Here is an 18,674-nt window from a genome sequence, read left to right as displayed (position 1 = left end):
TCCCCAGTGTAATCAAGTGCCTTGTAATATTAATTACCTTTTATGAATAATGTACTTATGTAGGCAGGAACATGGCTTTTCTGTGTTTCTGCGTGTGTGTAACTTAGATTATTAGGTGCCACTTAGAAGAGAAGAAGAGAAGAGAAGCCTATGCTTTTGATCGGGTAGGTTGACTGTACAAAGCACTGTACCTGATATGCTCCTGACTAGCCGTAAACTCCGCTAGCCACGTCCATGCTTTAAATGTACTGTTCAATATAACATGCAGGGATTTAACTGTTTAGTTAAACATGCATTGAAAGTATTATTACGTATTAAGTATTAAGTATGAAGTATGAATTATTATTATTATTATGACAGCGAATGTTAGCTAGTTTAACCGAACGTTAATTAGCTATCGTTCCATGTGTTCAGACATTCTGTCTGGCGCATTGCTGGCTAGCAAGCGCTGATAGTGTACAATAGGATATTGACATGGATGTTGCCTATATGTAACGCTTTATATTTTGCTTGTGCAGATGCTGTACGTTCACACCAAAGCCTGATGGCAATGTTTTGATTTATTTTCTAAAGGTATGTGGCTCCATAATGTAAATAGGTTTGAATGAAGTGCTGTAACTCTGTGCACTTAGGCTACAGTTATGCCCATTCCACTGTGTATGGGAAGTTAAAAGTTTTGTACATATTTTCTATTACTGAAGTAATCAGCAGAGAAGCCTATGCTTTTGATCGGATGCTGTACGTTCACACCAAAGCCTGATGGCAATGTTTTGATTTATTTTCTAAAGGAAAATAAAAGAAAGTTCAACAGATTCGCCTCCGTCTCCCCGTTGCTTGACCATCGTTACACTGGTTACACTCGTTATACCTTTAGCCATTTGTACAAGAGCATGTTTAGGCCAGAAGTGTTACGCCCGGCTTGAGGGTCGCAATATAAAACGGTAGAGACAGACAACGTGGTAGATTGTAACAAAAAGCCTATTTATTTACTACAAAGGTCGATCCAACTGAAAAGTCCAGGGGTTCTCAAAGATGCGTGGATGCGTGTTTTGGGTATGTAGGTGAGTAGGAGCGTTTGCCAAAAGTGTGTGTGAGAGTAGCGGAAGCTGAGAAGGGGCCACCCATCAGGCGTAGCAGTGCTTTTGTATCCACACCTGGCGCCAATTGTAATTGTTGTTTGTCTAATAAATATACTTATATGCAGCTCCGGAGTCCTGAAGTAACGAGCGTGAATTTTCACCTAACAACAGGCCTTTCCACACTGAGAACAGTGATGTGGATATTCTCTAGTATGTGTCATCTGATGTCTGGTGAGGGCCAAGCTACTCCTGATACAGTATACTTTCCACATGAACGACACTGATATGGCTTTTACCCAGAATGGATCTTCAGATGTACGTAGAGATTAGATATTCGATTAAAGGCCTTCCCACATGTAGAGCACTGATATGGCTTTTCTCCAGTATGGATTCTCTGGTGTGTCTTGAGAGTAGACAATTGCCCAAAGGCCTTCCCACATGTACTGCACTGGTGTGGCTTTTCCCCAGTATGGATCTTCTGGTGTTTCTTGAGAGTAGACAATTGCCTAAAGGCCTTCCCACATGTACTGCACTGGTGTGGCTTTTCCCCAGTATGGATCTTCTGGTGTTTCTTGAGAGTAGACAATTGCCTAAAGGCTTTCCCACATGTACTGCACTGGTGTGGCTTTTCCCCAGTATGGATCTTCTGGTGTGCCTTGAGAGTAGACAATTGCCTAAAGGCCTTCCCACATGTACTGCAATGATGGGGCTTTTCTACTGTGTGTATTATTTGATGAATTACAAGATTGCAACGTCTAGCAAATGTTTTGAAACACTGGGAGCATTCATGTTGTTTCTCCCGGGTGTCCAGTCGCTGATGTAATTCCTGGTATGAAGTCTTTCTGCACTGGGTGCGTTTATGACGGCTCTCTTTTTTCCTTTTTTGCTCAGAGTTCCCTCTTTTGTTAGATTCGATCCTTTGAACGTCTCCTGTAATATATATATTTTTTATTTCTCTCTCCTCTGTAATTTTTACAAAACCCACAAACATGTATCTTTTGACATATTTATACCATTTATATATATTAGCCATTTGCTAAAAATTGCACATCAATTAGAATTGACTTAGTATAAAAGTCTCCCAGAATAACAGAGTTAGAGAAAAAAGGATGGCAGACAATTTCTGTCTTTTGAATGTAACAGACTGCAAATATTATCCCATGACTAAAATATACCCACAGTATTCCAGTTCATTGAATAGGTCTCAAATTGTGAAGCAGGAGTTAACCATTCTCTAAAATTCAAGTATTGTTAATATACACAATACACCTCTACAATAAGCAAGCAACTTACCTGTAGGTGAAGAGTTGAGGTCACCATATTCTCTTGAATCAAATTCTTCTTCATCTTTGATTTCTGTAATTCATCAATGTAATTCATCAATCAATGGTTCTTGAGCAGGTCATTTATTTTCGCAGTAGAGGTTTTTAAATACAGAACTGTGTATTTTATATTTTCATTTTTTTTTCACAGCTGCAGTAACTGCCAATTCTGTTTGCTCTGATTTATCTGTATGTCATTATTGTATGTATTCCCATTTAAATTATCTATGTGTGATAAATGAATGTATTCACATTTGACTGATATAGTAGAGTAGAACCAAGATGGCGGCGCATACAACACGAGGCTCAGCGTCTATCCAGAATCTGCAAAATAGTAGTTTTTTGCCTATTCATTTAGAGTCTGTTCACTCAGAACAGTCCAGCCTATACCCCTCATTCCAGAGATCTCCAAGACAGCGGTGGCTACCAACCCGGCTACGCCGACCGGAAGTGCTCACAGGCGGCGGCGAGACCGTAAACAAAGGCAGGGGAAGCGAGGAGGGCTAAGGGCTAGGCTAAAGCAAACTCCTCACCGGCTATCTCTACCCAGCATTTTCCTCGCCAATGTTCGGTCTCTGGCAAATAAAATAGATGAACTGCGGCTGCGGATCACCACTCATGATTTTTACAGAAACATGGCTCAACAGCGGCGTTCCTGATAGCGACATCGAGCTAACGGGACGCTACATCCTCCGGTCAGATAGAACAGCAGAGGACTCCTGTAAGACCAGAGGCGGGTGGACTATGCAGCTATGTAAACAAAGCTTGGTGTACGGACACTGCGATCATCGAGAGTCACTGCTCAGCTAACCTTGAGTATCTCATGGTTAAGTGTAGACCGTTCTATCTGCCCACAGAGTTTACATCCACTGCTGTGACTGCAGCTTGTATCCCCCCAGATGCTAATGCTAAGCTGGCAATGAAAGAACTACAAGCTGCCATTAGCAAGCAACAAACTTTACATCCGGAGGCAGCCTTTATTGTTGCGGGTGACTTTAATCACTCCAACCTGAAGACTGTACTCCCCAAATTTTACCAACATGTCTCCTGCCCCACGGGAGGAGACAAGACTTTGGACCATGTCTATACCAACATGGCTGATGCTTACAAAGCTGCCCCCCTCCCCTACCTAGCACAGTCTGACCACCTCTCTTTGTTTCTTCCCCCAAAATACACACCACTCATCAAATGTGTGAAACCCACAGTGAGGACAGTTAAAGTGTGGCCAGAGGGAGCAGACTCTGCACTACAGCACCGGTTTGGACACACAGACTGGAGTGTGTTTGCCACCCAGGCCACACTGGACTCCCACACGGACATCAACGCCTATGCCTCCTCTGTACTGGACTTTATCAACACCAACATCAACAGTGTCACCAACCTCAAACAAATCACCACCTTCCCTAATCAGAAGCCATGTATGAACAGGGAGGTCCGCCTTTTGCTGAAGGCACGCAATATCGCTTTCAGATCAGGTGACACCCAGGCCTACAGTTCACACAGGGCTGTAAGTATCTTTTCATATTTCCGTTGTTTGGAGCAGGTGCGCGTTACATGCTGCTAGACCCAGGTTCGTAGAGAGACCTTATTTCAGAATGCAACTGCTGCATTCGAAGGTGTATCTACAGAGTTAGATATCGAGTAAATCAGCGTAGGTCACTGAAGCAAGTTCCTCAGTAGGGATACAGCCTCAGCTGTCACAAGCCTATTGTCCGCTGCCATACCGTTTACCGTTGGCGTTGGCTAAGATTGGCGCTCTGTCGCTGTTCAAAACCTGCACTCTTTGCTTCTGCCTTTCGGTGTTACCGAAGTACCTTCCGTATGCTAGTGAAATTTTATAAATTCATACTACTGAAACGCTCTTACATTCACTATTGAAACGCTCTCACGGTCACTTCTGAAATTACTTGTATGAATACATGTGAAACGCTTGCACATCCTCATGTTAGAGCATACATACATATAACTGAAAAACGTATACATACACATTTGAAACATTTATACAAATATATGTGAAACACTTGCACATGTATCTAAACTTTTTATATCTTTGTAATCATATGCAAGAGATTCAGTTATGAATGTATAAGTGTTCAACAATATATATATACAACCTTTTCATATGTGCATGCATGAGTGTTTCAAATAGATACGTATAAATGTTTACCTTGTATGCATGTAAGCATTTCATATGTATGTGTATATGACACAGAAGTATATATATGTATGCATGTGTGTTTCTCATGTGTGAGTGTTTCAGATGAGTATGTATAATGTTTTATATATGAGCGTGCATAGGTTTACAGAGTATGCATGTATGTGTGAGTGTTTCAGTAGTGAGTGTGAGAGTGTCTCAATAGTGCATGTAAGAGTGTTTCATTAGTATGTGTCAGAGTGTCTCAGTAGTGAGTGTGAGTGTGTCTCAATAGTTAAGTCCTAAATGGCCCCTTATACATGCATGTGTGCGTTTCAGTCTTACAGTCATGAAACACTTTCTGGCTTTCAAATGTAACAGACTGTAGATAGGTTTCCACGATTGAGGTATCCCCATAGTATATCTATTCTCTCCACGAGACTCACATTTTATTAAGTAAAGCACAAGTAAAATCATTCGCTAACCATACAGTGTTAAGTAAATGTAAACGAAACATTGGAATACATTAGATCTTACTTCTACTATTCAGCAACTTACTTGTAGAAGAATCGTCATCACCACATTCTCTTACATCTGGTTCCTCTTTAATTTCCATCAGAGAAGAATTTTCTTCTTTGCAGGTCAAGGTTGGTGATGTGTGCGTCTCAGTCTTACAGTCATGTTCCAGTTCAGGCTTTTCTTCCACTGTTTGAATTTCAAACAGATACTCTTGAAGGAAATTATCAGATTCTTCTTCCTCTTTAATTTCCATCAGTGAATCATTTTCTTCTTTGCAGGTCAAGGTTGGTGATGTGTGCATCTCAGTCTTACAGTCATGTTCCAGCTTTTCTTCCACTGTCTGAATTTCAAACAAATACTCAGATGGGATATAATCATATTCTTCTTCTTTTATATTCTTCACTGACATGAGTAGTTGTGATGGTTCAGTAGATTCTGACATTGTAGACCTCAGCTATTTTGCAATGGAAAGCCAGCAGGACATTTCTGCATAGAAAGTAAAATATTAGCAACATACCCAAACACCACAAAGACACAAATAGACAGAAAGACACAGACAAAACACCGTAACATCAGACAAAAGATAACCGGGGACAAATGGATGGTCAGTACAATATCACACAAATCAGACAAAAGTTTCTTTAAAGTCAGAAAAAGAGAAACATTTTACAAAAGCATCTAATGTAGTCATCCTCCTAACCAAATCAAACATCTGTACGAGCTTAATGTAGTCATCCTCCTAACCAAATCAAACATCTGTACATGCTTAATGTAATCACCATCCTACCCAAATCAGACATCTGTACGGGATTAATGTAATCACCATCCTACCCAAATCATACATCTGTACGGGCTTAATGTAATCACCATCCTACCCAAATCAGACATCTGTACAGGATCATTTCAGATTCAGATTGTGTAGAGTTTTTCATAAAAGGCTGCCCTTTCTCTCAAATCGCCCCTGCTGGCTTGCGAAATCGCTCTGCTCCTGCTCAAAACGGTTTGGCTGCACTCAAATACACTGTTGCTTGCAGAAATGTCCGGTGTTTCAGTTTAAGTTCTTGTCCTCGCACTCGGGCTGCTTCTGCTCACAGACTTCTGCTCGCTCTCGCTTTCTCTCTCTCTCTCTCTCTGATTGTTATGAAATTACTTTAGCTAAATTCACCAACCAATACAGAATAACAACGTTAAATGAATGCAAATGCTCTCAGATTTAAAGACCACGCTCTATATTAAAGGATAAAAACTTCATACATCGACAAGTTTGTTTACGTGAGGTATTCAGCTATCGTTAGGCGCATATGAGCCCCTATAGCAAACTGTACACACACCAGATATGTCCGAGTAATGGCATTCATTTGGTATCACAAGGCTACTCGACTTACCTAGAACACGGGAGCTCCAAGGAAACTAATGTTAGGCGGTCAGTCGGACTCAAAGCCTCGTCATAATGTTCACTGTCGGACCTCTTTTGCAGCCGTCTTCGGTTCCTTTTAGACGGGCAACAGCTACATTAGGATTTTAAAGAACTATTATCCAGCCTAGATCCAGCATTAATAAGAACCATTTCTACTCAAACCACCGTAATCATCTCTGCGTCTTGTTCCCGTGTTCACAACACGTTCTCTGCGATGCAAGTTCCTTGGAGCTGGCGACAATAAGCGACATTAAAACCGGTGAAGAGTGTCAAAATAAAAGTCTGTTTAATATTTTGGTTTGGCTCAGGTTTCTACGTCTTGCACAACATATGCCCTTTGTAATGCTAGCTAGCAAAGATAAATACAGTGTATGCTATATTGCATTTGCAAAATATTGTAATTTCATTAAATTAAATTCAATTTAATTCATATAGCAACTGAAATTGTCTTGAGTCTCTTTACAGAAGGAAGGAGGAATATACATAAAATACACAAAATGAATAGTAAATACTAATGGAGAGAGCCAGCATTCAAAGTATTGGTGCACTATGTCGTACACTATGTCCTCATAAGGTTAATATTATCAGGATAAAAAGAGCAATGAAGCAGAGGACTACGTCAAACTACATCAAAGCAGAGAAATATCTTGCAAATAACCGATAAAGAAAGGAGCACTAACCCATCCACATTACATTACAGACCATTCCTACAAGCAGTATCTCTCCAGATCCTTCAGATTCTGAGGTCAACGTTTGTAGACTCTGCTTCAGCTCATCCCACAGATTTTCTATGGGGTTTAGGTCGGGGGACTGTGATGGCCATGGCAAAACCTTTATTCTGCGGTCAGTGAACCATTTTTGTGTTGATTTTGAGGTGTGCTTCGGATCATTGACCTGCTGGAAGGTCCAACCACAGCCCATTTCAAGCTTATTGGACGGGGCTGTTAGGTTTTCATTTAAAATCTGCTGCTATTTGATGGAGTCCATGATACCATGTATCCTAACAAGATGTCCAGGGCCTTTGGAAGAAAAACAGCCCCACAACATCAAAGATCCGCCACCATACTTCTTATTGGGTATGGGGGTCTTTTCTGTATGGCTATCTTTCTGTCTACGCCAAACCCACCTTTGATGTTTGTTGCCAAAAAGCTTTATTTTGGTCTCATCTGACCATATAACTCGGCCCCATTGAAAGTCTGACTTACATTTGGCAAACTGTAGGCGCTTTAGTTTGTAGTTGATTGACAGCAGAGGCTTTTTTCTGGCAACCCTCCAAAACAACTTGTGGTGATGTAGGTGGCGTCTGATGGTAGTTTTGGAGACTTTCTGACCCCAAGACTCAACTCACCTCTACAATTCTCCAGCTGTGATCCTTGGAGATTCTTTTTCCAGTCAAACCATCCTCCTCACGGTGCGTGGGGTCAATGTACACACACGTCCTCTTCCAGGCTGATTCTTAACATCTTCTGTCGCTTTAATTATTTCCATGATAGTGGAAATGGGTATTTTCAACTCTTTAGAGATTTTCTTGTGCCCATTTCTTGATTTGTGCAGCTCCAAAACTTTCCGTTGCACATCGTCACTGTGTTCTTGGGTCTTTCCCATAGTGATGAATGACTAATGGAATTTGGCCTGTGTCACCTCATATTTGTACGCCAGTGGAACAGGAAGTCATGGTTGACCTCTTAAGAGTTCCTTATCAAACAGGTGAACTTAAAAATGTAAAACATGACTGGAAATATACTTCAGTTAGATTTTAATTATAAGATTTTTCTAGGGGTGCCAATAATTGTGGCACACATGTTTTAGGGAAAATATTTATTTAATGTCAACAGTTTTTTTTTTCTTTCAATAATTTTACTTTAATGAAAAGGTAAGATTTTTGTGAATATTTTGAGTGAAAGACCAAGAGGATAAACAGCAAAGACATATTTTTTATAGCCTGTTTTGCTCATATTCACTAGGGCACTGTACAGAGGTATCCAGAAAATGTGTTTATTTTTTTGTAGTTTATATTTATATTTGTGTAATTCTAGTTTGTTTCATTTATTGAATGGTTATTGAGCAGGATCTCAGAGGATGATATGACTGGGATCTGTGACTGCATAAGCTACTACATTACTGCTGAGATGGGAGCAGTGGGTGAATCTACCCAGAGAGTCACCTTTCCTTCGACCATAAGGAATGAACAGACCCAGGCTTTTACAGAGCTGCAGTAACTGTTTGCCATTTCTGTTTACAATACTGGCATTGCTCTCAAGTGGTCTAAAGTAGTTTGCTTTGATTAATCTGAGGGTCATCAATGTATTTATCCCCATTTGATTAATCTCAGTGTCATCAATGTATGTATTCCCATTTTATTTATCTGTGTGTGATTAATGTATGTATTCCCATTTGGATTATCTGTGTGTCATTAATGTATGTATTCCCATTTGAATTAATATAATCTGATTCTCTGTCAGTTCCCCGCCATTCATGTCTCCCATAACCCAAGACTGGGCCTTTAGATTGGAACTGTATAATTTCTTTCTCATACAGGTTAATATACTGTAGTTATCATAATTGTTATGGATTATAATTTCTGATGATAGTATTTGAAAGGGGCGCCAAATAGATTGCACAGAGGCAAATTTGAATATCTGAGGAAGTGAGTTCCTTTTATGACTTAATCCATACATGTGAAGTCCCCTCTGTTCATTGCGGGTTTTTCTCTCAACAAAACAACAGTTCCCTCGGACTCCCTTCCACATTTAACATGAGAATGTTTAACAGAAGAAATAATAAGGAATGGAGAGACCAGTGGCGTAAGGTAGTTACAACGGGCCCATATGCAGGCTTTTATGACGGGCCCTAGAGAATGCTAATTACTATCGTAGCGCTCCCTTCTTCCAGCCCCTGCGCCTAAAAAAATGCTAAACAAAGATGTTTGGTATCGATATAAATAGTGTTTAATTAATCAACCTTACATATTTCAGAAGTGACGGGTGTGTACACAATGAACAAAGTCTTGTATGACTCTCAGCGGGAACATTTCTTACCGTAATGTTTTTTTTTAAAAGTAATAATAATAGAATGCTGACACACCACTCAGGGCAGCGATGCTGATCCCAGCTGAACTTCTGCACTGCTGCTAGCATGGGGTCCTCCGTGGCGGACCCCTTGGGCTGGGGACTGTTTGTTAAAAAGCCAAAAGAATCTAATTTAGGCAGCTTTGCCACCTCCTTCTCCGGTTCTTTTTCCTACTGCCACTTCTATGCTTAAAACGCTTGCAGGTGTGCTGTGCTCAATTCACTTGCTTGTCTTGACCTTCAAATTTGTTTAACTAGCTATATCGTATTGTATCGTCACATGATCAAATAGAGACTTGACATTGGACAACAACATGCATGTTACCCAGCAATCATCATTGCAAATATGAATATGACAAAAATACCTAAAAATACCAAAATAATAAAGAATATAAGAACTTATTAATTTAATTGCATAGTTTTTTAATAGTTTAGATAGTGTATGTAGGATAAGCATATCATTTTGTCATTAATTGCTACTATTTTTCCCCACAAATAATACCGACGTTAACAGATATACGTTTGCCTTTTATAGTTTATATATAGCATTAGAAACTTGCCACAGTGTAATACCAGTTCATTTCTGAACGCAAGCATATTTAAGCAGTGAAAATTAGGATCTTAGACTTCTGTCAGACTTCTGTCAGACTTCTGTCTCACGGGCCCAGGTGCGACTGCACCTGCTGCATCCCTTTAGTTATGCCACTGGGAGAGACATTTAGTTCCCCCCTCCCCCATCTCTGAAACTAACACATCTATGAACTGTTGATGAGCCCACAACCTTCATATGAGGTGCCGTTTAGGTCGTGAGTCAAGGAAGCTTGCACAAACACTTTTTTTGTACAGGCGCTAATTACGGCTTGTCGATTATATATTGTACACCCCCACACACATACATAAATCCCCCCCACACAAACATACTTGAAAAAAAAAACTCACTTCAAGTTTTTGTATTTATTCAATTCATGTACCCTAACAATTTGTGTTTCAATCTGTACACTAACATACGTTTCAAATATGATAAAAAATACTTGTTGTTGTTGTTTAAAACTCAGCTAATCAAGAAATATTTCAGTAAGAGATACTCCATCATGTATTATCAGGGCAGCACATCATTGGAATGGATCCTCTGATGCCTCTTGAGAATAGATATTCGGCTAAAGGCCTTTCCACACTGACAACACTGATGGGGCTTTTCCCCAGTATGGATCCTCTGGTGTCTCTTGAGAACAGACATATGGCTAAAGGCCTTTCCACATTGAGAACACTGATGTGGCTTTTCTCTGGTATGTGTAATCTGATGTTTGTTGAGGTCAGAGCTACTCCTGAAATACTTTCCACATGTAGTACACCGATACGGCTTTCCCCCAGTATGGACTTTCTGGTGTTTCTTGAGGTGACACAATTGATTAAAGGCCTTCCCACATGTACTGCACTGGTGTGGCATTTCCCCAGTATGGATCATCTGGTGTAACTTGAGCTGAAACATTTTAGTAAAGGCCTTCCCACATGTACTGCACTGGTGTGGTTTTTCCCCAGTATGGATCATCTGGTGTGTCTTGAGAGAAGACATGCAACTTAAGGCCTTCCCACATGTACTGCACTGGTGGGGATTTTCCCCAGTATGGATCATCTGGTGTTTCTTGAGATGATACATGCGACTAAAGGCCTTCCCACATGTACTGCACTGGTGTGGCTTTTCCCCAGTATGGATCATCTGGTGTGTCTTGAGATGACACATGTGACTATAGGCCTTCCCACATGTACTGCACTGGTGTGGCTTTTCCCCAGTATGGACCATCTGGTGTGTCTTGAGATGATACATGTGACTAAAAGCCTTCCCACATGTACTGCACTGGTGTGGCTTTTCCCCAGTGTGGATCATCTGGTGTGTCTTGAGAGCAGACATGCAACTAAAGGCCTTCCCACATGTACTGCACTGGTGGGGATTTTCCCCAGTATGGATCCTCTGGTGTGTTTTGAGAAGTGTAATTTGCCTGAAGGCCTTCCCACATGTAGTGCACTGATGGGGCTTTTCCCCAGTATGGATCATCTGGTGTCTCTTGAGAGCAGACATGCAACTTAAGGCCTTCCCACATGTACTGCACTGGTGGGGATTTTCCCCAGTATGGATCCTCTGGTGTGTTTTGAGAAGTGTAATTTGCCTGAAGGCCTTCCCACATGTACTGCACTGATGGGGCTTTTCCCCAGTATGGATCCTCTGGTGTACCTTGAGAGCAGACATATGACGAAAGGCCTTCCTACATGTACTGCACTGGTGTGGCTTTTCCCCAGTATGGATCATCTGGTGTCCCTTGAGATTAGACAATTGTTTAAAGACCTTCCCACATGTAGTGCACTTATATAGCTTTTCCCCAGTATGGATCTTCTGGTGTGTCTTGAGATGACACACTTTGCTGAAGGCCTTCCCACATGTACCGCACTGATGGGGATTTTCTCCTGTGTGAATTATTTGATGAATTACAAGATCAGAACGTCTAGCAAATGTTTTGTAACACTGGGAGCATTCATGTTGTTTCTCCTTGGTGTCTAGTCGCTGAAGTATTTCCTGGTATGAAGTCTTTCTGCGCTGGGGGCTTTCATGACGTGTCTCTTTGTTTCTTTTCCCCTCAGTATTCCCTTTCTTGTTAGATTGGATCCTTTGAATGTCTCCTAGAATATTATAAGAATACAAAATTCAACAATATATTCTCTCTTCTCCTCTATCTGGTATGTTATTTCTACAATACTGGTACATATATTTTTTATGTTTTTTATATATTGGTTATTTAATATAATTGAATGTCACTTGAATTGTGACTAAGGAAAAAAGTGTCTGCCTAGAGACTAAATGTAAATGAGAACAGAGATAAACAAACATGAAGTACAGAACCGGAGAAAAAATGATGGCAGAAACTCTCTCTCATTTGAATGTAACAGACTGCAGATATTATCACATGACTAAAATAAACCCACAGTATTTCTGTTCATTAAATAGGTCTCAAAGTGTGAAGCAGGAGTTAGGCATTCTCTAAAATTCAAGTGTTGTAAATATACACAACACATGACAATAAACACGCAACTTACTTGTAGGTGAAGAGTCGAAGTCACCATATTCTCTTGAATCAAATTCTTCTTCATCTTTAATTTCCATTGGTGAATAGTTTTCTTCTTTCAAGGTCATGGTGGGTGACTTGGACATTTCGGCCTTCCTTTCATTTTCCAGTCCAGGCTTTTCTTCCACTGTCTTAAATGTAGACAGACTCTCTTGTAGGAAAGCATCAAATTCTTCTTCTTTTATCTCCTTCTTCACTGAAGTCGGCAGTTGTGAAGGTTCAGTAAATCCAGACATTCTTGACTTTAGTTCTGTTTTGGAAAAAGAAAATCTGTGAAAATCTGCAAAGAAAGAACTACAGTATAGTTGAACTGCTGGTGAATAACAAATACAGTATACTTCCAGAGCATCCCAGTGCCAGCCTTAAAAAGATGAGTTCAGTAATCTGACTCCACGCTGTGGTGTTAATATATTGCTTCTTCTGTCTGACCAATTAGCTTCCTGGATTCAAACCTAGCCAATCAGCTGTAGGAGCTCTTAGAATGCAAACTAGCATCACAAAGGGTTATGGGCAGTAATTACATGTTTATAAGCACCATTTACACTTCTGGTGGTCCTGGCGTGGGCGTGCAGCCTGCAGACTCCACAGTGGAGTGTAGTAGGGGGCTGGGGGTGTGAACTGAGAAGTGATGGGGAAGGAGAGGGAAGCTGCACCTGGGCTGGTAAACTGAAGGAGGCTTCCAATCTGCCTTAAAGCTTGTTTATACTGTATGCATATGTGATTATTCACGTAAGCGTGTGTGTCTGTAATACTGATATAAAGATAGTGTAAGTATAATATCAGACCTATATACCACTTAAAAGAACTATGGAATTAAATAAAAATCACGAAACGTAACCAACTTTTTTTTGTAAGTACACAGAAAACATTATCATTTACACCAGAATCCCAATTATTTACCCCACAAGAACGTATGCAATTCATATCAATAATAATAGCTTCATTCTTGGCAGTACTCCAACTTAAAAAACATTGACAAAATGCAAAAGTTTTTTCCAATTCAAATCATCCTCAACATGAAGCTATTTGCAGTGCTCCGACTGATCTGGTCATTGGCCATCGGTGTATTAGCAGTGCTATGTCTGATCTGGTCATTGGTCATCGGTGTCTTAGCAGTGCCTCCAGTGCTCCCCTGCTGTCACGGGACGTAACGTCTCAGACGGGTATTTACAATGAAACAGAGTATATTTATGAAAACAGCAAGGGACCAGGGGAATAGACTACGTGCGTGCCTGCAGTCAGTTAGATGGAAGAGTAGGCGTTTCTCAAAGTGTGGGGCGCAGAGACGTGAAAGGTGGGGCGAATGGACGTGATGAATGGGAGATACATTTTTTTTTACCCCTGATTTATGGCATTGCTTTCCTTTATAGACAATAGATTTTGATTGACGTCGGCGTATTAATTGCAGCGGGACCATTTAAAAAAAAAAAAACTTTAGTTTAATTTAGTTAGGGCTGTAAACTGTTCTCGCTACGTGTTTTACATATACTCAATATCAATATCGACTCTTTATCTCTTGTTCCATCCAAAGCAGCAAGAAACCTCGGGGTCATTATTGATGACCAACTGATATTCACGGCCCACATCGCCTCTGTCTCCAGGTCGTGCCGCTTTGCGCTATACAACATCCGCAAAATCAGGCTGTACCTAACCCAGTATGCCACTAACATTCTTGAGTAAAGCACAAGTAAAACCATTTGCTAACCATTCAGTGTTTAGTAAATGTTAACGAAACATGGCAATGAATTAGATCTGAATTCTACTTAACCAACTATTCAGCAACTTACTTGTAGAAGAATCGTCATCACCACATTCTCTTAAATCTGGTTCCTCTTTAATATCGATCAGAGAAGAATTTTCTTCTTTGCAGCTCAAGGTTGGTGATGTGTGCATCTCAGTCTTACAGTCATGATCCAGTTCAGGCTTTTCTTCCACTGTCTGAATTTCAAACAAATACTCCTCTTGTAGGAAATGATCAGATTCTTCTTCTTTTATATTCTTCACTGACATGAGTAGTTGTGATGGTTCAGTAGATCCTGACATTGTAGACCTCAGCTGTCTTTTGCAATGGAAACCCAGCAGGACATTTCTGTAATACAAGTAAAAGTTTAGCAACATGCCCAAAGACCACAGAAACACAAACAGACACAAAGACAAAAACAAAAAACAAAAAAAACCTAACATCTGACAAAATATAAACTGGGACAAATAGATGGTCTGTACAATAAGTCAGAAAAAGATTTTTAAAGTGAGAAAAAAATAAACATTTTACAAAAAGCATATATGAACAAATCCGTATTGGCTTAATGTAGTCATCCTCCTACCCAAATCAGACATCTGTACATGCTTAATGTAATCACCATCCTACCCAAATCATACATCAGTACAGGTTTATTTCAGGTTCAGATTTTGTCATGTTTTTTCATCAAAAGCTGCCCTTTCTCTCCAATAGCCCCTGCTTGCGTGCAAAATCGCTCTGTTCCTGCTCAAAACTGTTTGTCTGCACTCAAATACACTGTTGCTTGCAGAGATGTCCTGTGTTTTAGTTTAACTTCTTGCACTCAAATACACTGTTGCTTGCAGAGATGTCCTGTGTTTCAGTTTAACTTCTTGGACTCAAATACACTGTTGCTTGCAGAAATGTCCTGTGTTTCAGTTTAAGTTCTTGTGCACTCGGGCTGCTTCTGCTCACAGACTTCTGCTCACTATCGGGTTAGCGCGCTCTCTCTCTCTAATTGTTATGAAATAACCTTACCTAAATTCACCAACCAATACAAACTCATGACGTGAAATGAACGAAAATGCTCTCAGATTGCGAGACCACGCTCTATATTAAAGGATAAAAACTTCATACATCGACAATTTTATTTAAGTGAGTTAATCAACTATTGTTAGGCGCATATTTACATTTAGTCATTTAGCAGACAATTTTGTCCAAAGCGACGTACAAGGGAGAGGCATATGAGCCCCTATCGCAAACTTTACACACACCAGATATGCCAGAGTTATGGCATATATAGGCTTATTGGCATCACACGGCTACTCGGCTTACCTAGAAAACGGGAGCTCCAGATAAACTTATGTTAGGCGTCGGTCAGTCGGGGTCATAGCCTCATAATGCTCAGTGTCAGGCATATTCTGCAGCCGTCTAAGGTTTATTTTAGACGGACAACAGCTGTATTAGGATTTTAAACAACTATAATCCAGCATCGAATGCCTTATTAGGAACCCTTTCTACTCTAACCACCGCAAACATCTGTGTGTTTTGTTCCCGGGTTCCAAGCACGTTGTTTGTGATGAATGTTCCTGGGAGCTGGCGACAATAAGAGACGTTGAAGGCGGTTAAGAGTGTCAAAATAAAAGTCCAACACAAAGTTCAGTATAAAATGTTGGTTTGGCTAACGTTTCTACGTTTTGCACAACACATACCAATTGTACTGCCAGCTAGCCTACATAAATGCAGTGTATGCTATATTGCATCTGCAAATATTGTAATTTCATTAAATTCAATTCAATTTTATTTATATAGCAACTGAAATGGTCTTGAGTATCAGAAGGAAGGAGGAATTAACATGAAATACACAATATAAATAGAAGATACTAAACCGTGTCCTCATGACTAGGGTTTTTCCATAGTATCTCTTCACAATGAAACAGACTGCAGATAGTGTCCATATACTTTACTTTATATTTTACCTTCTTTGCAGGTCAAGGTTGGTGACATGTGCGTCTCAGTCTAACAGTCATGAAACACTTTCTCTCTTTCAAATGTAACAGACTGAAGATAGGTTTCCATGATTGAGGTATCCCCATAGTATCTCTATTCTCTCCATAAGACTCACATTTTGCTAAGTGAAGCACAAGTCAAACCATTCGCTAACCATTCAGTGTTTAGCAAATGTAAACGAAACATTGGAATTCATTCCATCTGAATTGTACTTAACCAACTATTCAGCAACTTACTTGTAGAAGAATCGTCATCACCATATTCTCTTAAATCGGGTTACTCTTTAATTTCCATCAGAGAAGAATTTTCTTCTTTGCAGTTCAAGGTTGGTGATGTGTGCGTCTCAGTCTTACAGTCATGTTCCAGTTCAGGCGTTTCTTCCACTGTCTGAATTTCAAACAGATACTCCTCTTGAAGGAAATTATCAGATTCTTCTTCTTTTATATTCTTCACTGACATGAGTAGTTGTGATGGTTCAGTAAATTCTGACATTGTAGACCTCAGCTGTCTTTTGCAATGGAAACCCAGCAGGACATTTCTGCAATGCAAGTAAAATATTAGCACAATGCCCAAACACCACAAAGACACAAACAGACAGAAAGAAAGAAAAAAAAAACACCCTAACATCTGACAAAAGATAACCAGGGACAAATGGATGGTCTGTACAATATCACACAAGTCAGAAAAAAGTTTTTTTTAAAGTGAGAAAAATAGGAACATTTTACAAAAAGCAATATTTGAACAAATCAGACATCTGTACGGGTTTTAATGTAATCACCATCCTACCCAAATCAGACATCTGTACGGGCTTAATGTAATCACCATCCTAGCCAAATCAGACATCTGTACAAGCCAGAGGTGGAAAGTAATGAATTACATTTACTTATGTTAATGTAATTGTCTTTTTTTGTGTACTTTGTTATTTTTTCAGTAGTTTTGTACACTGCAGTAACTATTCGAGTTATCACGTTCATTTAAGACTCCAGACCGGTTCAACATTAGAGTGCTTCCAGCAAAACTGAAGTACATATATGGCACAGAATGTAAAACTCTAAAGCTTTCATCTAAGGTGATCAACCGATTGAAACTGGATAAAGTGACGAAACGTTAATACGACGGCAAGAAGTGACAGGATTATCAATGAATAAAGTTACTATCTGACGGGCTAAGGTAGTTGTTGTCAACTTGCTATTGTTAACTTAAACTGACATCCAGCCCAAATCAGACATCTGTACAGGATCATTTCATCTTCCGATTTTGTAATGTTTTTTTCATCAAAAGCTGCCCTTTCTCTCAAATAGCCCCTGCTTGCGTGTAAAACCACTCTGCTCCTGCTCAAAACGGGTTGTCTGCACTCAAATACACTGTTGCTTGCAGATATGTCCGGTGTTTCAGTTGAAGTTCTCGCACTCGCCCACTTGTTGCTTCTGCTTACAGACTTCTGCTCGCTCTCGCTATCTCACTCTCTCTCTCTCTCTCTCTCTGATTGATATGAAATAACGTTACCATAATTCACCAACCAATACAAAATCATGACGTGATATGAACAAAGATGCTCTCAGATTGAAAAACCAAGCTGTAGCCTATATAAAAGAATAAAAACGCCATACATCGACACGTTTTATTTACGTGAGTTATCATCTATCGTTAGGCGCATACGAGCCCCTGACGCAGCCTCAGAGTTATGGCATATATACATTTGGCATCACAAGGCTACTCGACTTACCTAGATAGAAAATGGGAGCTACACAGAAACTTATTAGGCGTCGGTCGGTCGGGGTCATAGCCTCATAATGCTCATTGTCGGACTTCTTCTGCAGCCGTCCTCGTTTTCTTTTAGACGGACAGTTACATGAGTATTTTAAAGAAATATAATCCAGCCTAGAACGCATTAATAGGAGCCCTTTCTACTCTAAACACCGTAAACTTCTGTGTGTTTTGTTCTCGGGTTCGGAGCATGTTGTTTGTGATTAAAGTTCCCTTGAGCTGGCGACAATAAGAAACATTGAAGGCGGTTAAGAGTGTCAAAATAAAATGTTGGTTTGGCCAACGTTTCTACGTTTTGCACAACACATACCAATTGTACTGCCAGCTAGCCTACATAAATGCAGTGTATGCTATATTGCATCTGCAAATATTGTAATTTCATGAAATTAAATTCAAATGTATTGATATAACAACTGAAATGGTCTTGAGTCTTTTTACTGAAGGAAGGATGAATATACATGCAATACACAATATGAATAGTAGATACTAATGGAGAGAGCCAGCATTTAGAGTATTGGTTGTAGA

At 40.0% G+C, this 18,674-nt stretch overlaps 1 protein-coding gene and 1 long non-coding RNA gene across 2 annotated transcripts; both read right to left on the bottom strand.

Moving 5' to 3' along the window:
- Nucleotides 1-1,294: 1,294 nt before the first annotated feature.
- On the bottom strand, nucleotides 1,295-12,222 carry LOC116219724 (zinc finger protein 160-like; the record flags this gene model as incomplete). The annotated part of the gene is made up of 2 exons (XM_031563464.2): nucleotides 1,295-1,761; nucleotides 10,705-12,222. Coding segments are annotated over 2 exons (1,908 nt in total), but the record flags the coding sequence as incomplete, so codon positions are not given.
- Nucleotides 12,223-12,779: 557 nt separating this feature from the next.
- Nucleotides 12,780-18,335, bottom strand: LOC122128894. The gene is made up of 3 exons (XR_006151679.1): nucleotides 18,109-18,335; nucleotides 14,443-14,744; nucleotides 12,780-12,905 (listed from the first exon to the last, which is right to left on the bottom strand). It is a non-coding gene; the product is annotated as an uncharacterized LOC122128894 (long non-coding RNA).
- Between the last annotated feature and the right edge of the window lie 339 nt (nucleotides 18,336-18,674).

Source organism: Clupea harengus, chromosome 26 (genome assembly GCF_900700415.2).
Source record: "Clupea harengus chromosome 26, Ch_v2.0.2, whole genome shotgun sequence".
NCBI classification, from domain to species: Eukaryota; Metazoa; Chordata; class Actinopteri; order Clupeiformes; family Clupeidae; genus Clupea; species Clupea harengus.
Note: the sequence above shows the minus strand (reverse complement) of the source record. Positions and strands in the feature narration are given on the sequence as shown.